We start from the raw sequence: 6,492 nt of genomic DNA, 5'->3' as shown, positions 1-6,492 counted from the left end.
TTACTTTGTCTTGCTTTTAGAAAATGGTCACCAACCTAGCATGCAACCACTATAAACGCTGAGTCTTGCAATGACACTGCCAGAAGGTATCTTTGACAGATCAAAAGAATGCAAGAGCACACGTGACTGGGTAGCACTTCAAACACGATCTGTAGGAAGGGGATAAGATGTGTTCTGGTGGTGACAAGTTCATGCAATCACGGTGGTTGAGTTTGGAAGGGACCTCTGGAGGTCACCTGGTGCAACCACCCTGGTCAAGTAGGGTCACCTACAGCTGGTTGCCCAGAAACATGTCCAGATGGCTTTTGACTGTCTCCAGGGATGGAGACTCTACAACCTCCCTGGGCAACTTATGCCAGTGCTCCGTCATGCTCATAGTAACAACATGAGAAGATGACAAAAACTTGTGAATTCTGCCATAAGAGATGGCTGCATTTCACAGGTGGTCATGGGGAAATTCTGTGAGGTCTGGCCATTTCTCATAAATAACTGAAAGACACATCACAGTGACTCTATAGAAATCTGAGGTTACCTAAGAGACAGTATCAGAAATATCAAATTTGGGTGGAGATGTAGCAAAACTGGGAGCAATGGAGAAAAAGTAATCAGAGGTGGTTGGTTTACTTGAGAGGTAATGAGGCTGGTAAAGGCTGGGGGGGGGGAGGGGTGGGGGAAAGGAGATGATAAAAGAGGGAAGAAAGGGGATCTAAAGGGTAGCTAATCACACAGTCAGGGATATTTAGGGTCCACGTCAGACAGCCCTGCACCTGATTGCAGTAGTTTTCAGCGGGGCAATAAATATGCTTTTTCCACACTGGCCACCCTGCTTCCATAGCTAGGAGGCTTCTGGTGCCTTCCCTTGCTCCCGAGCCTGGGAGCTCTCTTTCTGACCCCCACCAGGGAATGCCTGGAGGGGACACCTAACATATCTGCCTCCACTGCCTCCTGCAAGAGATGGAGGAAATCCACACCGCTGATCCACTCTTCCACATCAAAATTGCAGTGGTAAACAAACCAGTTAATTAAAAGATGAATTCAAACACCAGGTTAATGCTCTTAAGTGATTTAAAACAAGACCATAATCACTGAGACTACTTTTTTTCTAATCATACTACCAAAAGACAAACTGTTATAAAAAGTCCCCATGTCAGCTTTGCATTGATTTTGTACAATCTTTTTCCAGATCTGTTCCAAACAAAATCTTTTATAGGGTAGACATAGGAAACTCAAAAGCATTTTTCTATTTCAGGTGTAGGCTTCTTGTAGAGAAAGTTTCATACATCACTGCTCTCTGCAGGCTAAGAAACTATTTTTTTATGCATGACAGAGACAAGGAGTGCAAAACTAACTTTTGCAGAAAAGCTGTATTGCTTCATGGAATTTTCCCTCAGGAAGGCCACATCTGGTACATATTCTCAGTTTCATCATTCTTAATCTGTGTGCACCTCCTTTTTTTTCCAGTAAAATTAAAAGTACGCAATGATTTTGGTGTCTTGGAACAAAAACAAGACACATCCTTTTACAAGAGGTCTAGGTGAGAAATCTGAGTAAACCAACAGTTGCATTCTGCATCACTTCATTTAAAAAAAAAAAAAAAGAAAAAAAAGAAAAAAGAGAAAAAAGAGAAAGTATATTTTTAAGCCAGTGCTGTTACTGCTTGCTTTTTATTCTGTCAGTATATTTCACAAGAAAACTAAAACCACCATGACACTGCAAGGATAAAAACTTAACATTACTTTGAAATAAGTGGAGAACCTGCTTTTGCCAAGAAGCGGTCCACACAGTCCCATGAAGAAAATTGTTATGACCAGTAAATCAGTAGGAAGAACTGATGCACCTGCCTGCTGATTGCACTTGCCACTGTTTTCTGTTATTCAATGTCCTGCTGTAGGAGAAAGAAGGTGTTCAAACTTTCATAAAGTTTTATAAAAGAAAAGATGCAGTGTGGAACTGCAGTCCAGAAATAATGATAAGTAAAGAGGTCCCTGCATTTGCCTTTCATGCATTGCTCACATACATTGCTCAGCTGGTAAATTGCACTGTATCCTGCCACAGCTTTCACAGGGCCCCATCCTGAGCCATGTCAGTAAAAACTTAGTGACTTCAGAGAAAGAGTAGGATGAAACTGTGCTCTGAGAGAAAAGGACTCTAGGTCTACTAGCAAATTAACCGCTACGCCAAGAGTAGAGTAAAAACCTAGGAACTCTATGAGGAATTATCTGAGAACAACAGAAAAAACCTACTACTGAACAGCAATTTTCAGCAACTTCCCTTGCTTCTCCACTAGAGTGATGCAATTAAAATAATCTTATTGAGACACAGGGATACAAAAGGAAGGTCACGTTTCTTGGGACAGGGGCACACTGAAGAAAAATCAAGTAGTTGCTAGAGATGTCATTATTTTCAAGGCAAGATTTTGTCTAAGTGGGCCCCAGGTTTTCCGGACCAAGAATTCTGTTCCTCTGTTCACGGTTCCAAGCCAGTGCTGCTAGCAGAAAGATCATTTTGTTCAAGTACCATTTCTGCTGGATATATAAACCTCCACTGAAGATTACGGCTCATTTCAGAGCACACTACTCCTAGTTGAGGCTGCAAAGATCAGTGGTAGTATCAACGCTGAAAAAGCAGATCTCAAAGTCCTATGATTTGGCTGTAAAGATATGGATCCACTTGGGGTGACTGCGAAAATGGCCCAAGCTGACAGCAAATCAGCCTGTGGGTAAACAGATTTTTAGTCTCTTTCTGAAACTTGCTTTTTCTTTAAAATGAAATCTGTCGTGAGATCAGATAAAAAGATTGGATACTTTAAACGTGTGGATGTTTGGCTCATTATTTTTAGATTCTCAAAACTGCAGATCAACAACCGTATTTATGGAATGGAAACTAACCTGTTGTACCTATAAGTTAGGAAACAAGACTATTTATATAATACACAAAAAAACCACAGTGACGAAAACCAGAGTTTTACTATGACTAAATCAATCACTAAAGTGCATCTCTTGTACATCCCTGTGAAGCACCCCGGTCCTGGAGATAGCAGTCACAGGTGAGATGAAAAATAACTATAGCAATAACCGCCCAATTAGCGCTGCCAAGGCATGGATGAAATAAAAGCAGCACCCACACACTGCAACATCCTCACATCTATAACAACCTCCATTTACACTGAAGTTGAAGTGGCAGGAATGGGACTTACCATCAACACCACTCTCCTGAAGAGGTTTGTATCCACGGTTTCTGTGAGCAGGTGAATGCTGGTAACATCTGCCCCGCCACGGTCAGCTCCTAAAGAAACGCGGCTCGGATCTCCTCCAAAGCCAGCGATGTTCTGCTGTACCCACTTCAAAGCTGCTAATTGATCCAAAAGGCCAGCGTTTCCACGTACCTCAGGAGAACCTGTTGTGGCAAATAAACAAACAGGTCTATAAAGAAATCAATCTAAACACATTTGAAGTTTTGATTAAATGTTACATTTTTAGCAGCTCTTGCAGTTGAACCTTGACAAAACTGACACCAGAGTTTAAAAGTCTGAAGGGTCTCTTCCATGGTCATCACTTTACAGATTAACTCCGTTTCAGTTTTTAACCATTCCACCAAGCATGCCTGGAGGTGCCCAATTGCCTGCCCCGATGATACAAAAATAACACTCTGACTTCCAAGCTTCATTTGGACACCTCATGGCAGACTTGAATCCAGGGTCAAGTATCCTTAAATTTAGGCCATGAAATTCTTTTTCTACATAAGTAGCTCGATCTCAAAATGAATTAAAAGTGAACAAAAAACCCCAGAGTGTTTGGAAGGGACCCATAAGGATCATCAACTGTTTCCCTGGAGTACACCTAACTGGATCTGTTTGCTTCCTTACATCCTTTTTACCCTGTCTGACCAATCATTTATAAGCCACATCATCTTGCATTTCTTTACACACATACCAATATTATTTTATAATGTATAATGTCTCCATGTACGTTTTAAGTTTGAGGCTGACTGATGTCTAACTGATGGAGGTCTGACTTATACATGTTTGTATTTTTGTTTCCATGAAAACAAAAGAAAAATAATCATGTACTCACGATCCTTAGGAAGACTATTTTCCTTTCATTACCAACCAGTGGCAACCTGACACCCTGATTTATAGGAAACTAATGCTGAAAGCATCTAATGATGCAACCCCCTGGCAAGCTTAATTTTATATCATCAAAAGCAGAAATAATAATTCCTGCACAGTCTGTAAGAAAGGAACAGAAAATGATTATTCACTGTCTACTTCCTTTTAATCCACATTGAGCCATTCTTTTATAGTGATTTAAAATTCCCCACGTTTAAGACGTGTGTGGGGGAGGGAAATCCAAGACAAGACAGAAAATCCCAGAACACATCTGAAATTGTTTTTTCCATTGGCAAGACCAAATAGTGCAGTTTTAAAGTGAGAATAGACTCAGAAACGAGTGAATCAAAACAGACTGGAATAAGAAGCTGCCACTTTGTGGACTGGGAGCCCTGTCTCAGGCAAAGAGCTATTGAAAGCATACATCCTAGATATCCATATGCCTACCATAATGAATTACTGAGATATCACAGAGGCCGATTTAAGCAGCAGAACAGAATATAGAGGAAGCCAGATTGTCGCTAGCCTTGCAGATCATACACATACCCACATTACAATAGCCATCACTGTTTCAGTAGGACAGCCAAGAACTACATGGCCCCAGAAAGTACAACTTTCCACCTGTAGCCATAGTTTCAGATGATCAGGCCAAGCCACACCAGTGAAACAAATGGAGAAAAAACTTTCCCTGCTTTAGTTTTTCAGGTATTTTAGTTTATGCTGCACACCATGACCAGTTCCCAGGGTTCTTAACCCTCTCTATGCTATTGAAAAGGAAGCCTCACTTCAAGGGCTTAGCGCAGGCCTCATGAGACCTCCTCAGAGGAAGTGAAACCATAGAATCATAGAATAATAGTGCCATGGAATTACAGAATCTTAGAATTGTTTAGGTTGGAAAAGGCCTTTAAGATCATCAAGTCCAACTGTTAACCTAGGACTGCCAAGTCCACCACTAAACCATGTCCCTAAGTGCCACATCTACACATCTTTTAAATATCCCTGGGGGTAGTGACTCAACCACTTCCCTGGGCAGCCCGTGTGCTCGACAACCCTTTTGGTCAAGAAATTTTTGTATGGAAACCCATGTAAATGTTGTAGCCCCACAATGTGCCTCTCTACTGGTATACTGAACAACAAGACTGAAGAGGGAAATAGAACCAGTTCCTTTTCCCCTGGCAAAAACCACAGCCAGGTTTTGAAATGTACAACACTGGGGAACAGATGCATGCATGGACATACATGGTAGTTAGACCAAAAGAAATGTGTCTTCCAGGGATATTTTCCACTGCCTTTTTTTGCAGGAAGAGATCACATACCTGAAGACCACAGGAGAATGTGTGGAGAAAAGAAACCAGTGTTCAGAAAACAAGGACATACATACGCATTTCTGTCATTACTAAACTGGTGAACAACAATAGTGTTAAATTTAAGCATGAAAATCATCCCAGTTTGTATGACTTCATTGACTCTTAAAAGAATCAGGCCTAGAAACATGACTGTCTTCTCCATTCTCTTGCCATCCATATCATGAGTGGGAGGTGAAGGCACCAGTAAGAACGTGCATCAGTTTTTGCAACCATTAATGGTTGCAAAGAGCAAATTAAACATCCTTTATACTTGGAAAAATAAGAGCTCTTTGCTTGCAAAAGCCCTGTCAATGAGAGTCCAAAACAAATGCAGAATAAAAAAAAACCATATTTTTTTTAATAAAGGAAAATCTGTTGTTTTCACTGCCCTTCATCCCCCCAAATCTTTATTTAAGTCCTTCATTTCTAGTTTTGCAATATATAACAAGTCAACGCAAGATGATTCAGCACTTTACAGTCTTTTCAGCTGAATAATGAAACTGATATTGCTCACAAGATCATAACTTTTGTTTGCAAATTTAGGGCCTTCTAACAGTCCTGCTGCTAATGTTCCCAGAGTCCTAGGGGTGAGCTCCCTACCCGCTTTGAACCCGATGGAACAACTTCCAAAGGACCAAGATTTGTCAAGTCTTCTAGTAAGAATGGAAACATTCCTGGAATATCATTAAGAATTTGGTTTGAGTCTTGAGAAAAACCCTTATAGTATTTGGCCCAGCTTGATAACCTTCAGTGAGAACCCCCAGTGACTACTGGCCATGTGCAGAAGGAGTCAGAGGTATGCCACCAACCTGTGGTGGACCAAAGAACAGATCTTGCAGTGAGAGTATTGCTCACCACAATGAGTATGACTGAAAATCCATGCTGCCAGGGAGCCTGGTACAAACATACCACACCTCATCACACACTGTCAGACTAAAAGGGACATAGGGGAGACAGGATTGTGGCACTGAAGGAATTATTAGGGTTTCCCATGAATGTGGTACTTAGCTTGTTCCAATGACTCTTGGAAAGAGCTTG

General features: G+C 41.1%; 1 protein-coding gene across 4 annotated transcripts in view; it reads right to left on the bottom strand.

Annotated features, from left to right (window-relative positions):
- TG (thyroglobulin) overlaps positions 1-6,492 on the bottom strand; it is a 164,404-nt gene that overhangs the window by 65,259 nt on the left and 92,653 nt on the right. For all 4 annotated transcript variants that reach the window (XM_080377856.1, XM_080377858.1, XM_080377857.1 and 1 more), the window contains one exon: positions 3,197-3,396. In XM_080377856.1, coding sequence (XP_080233982.1) covers positions 3,197-3,396 — 200 coding nt within the window. The remainder of the gene's footprint in view (positions 1-3,196; positions 3,397-6,492) is intronic.

This window comes from Falco punctatus, assembly GCF_963210335.1.
Source record: "Falco punctatus genome assembly, chromosome: 3".
Lineage (NCBI taxonomy): Eukaryota > Metazoa > Chordata > Aves > Falconiformes > Falconidae > Falco > Falco punctatus.
This window is presented reverse-complemented; position numbering and strand designations above follow the sequence as displayed.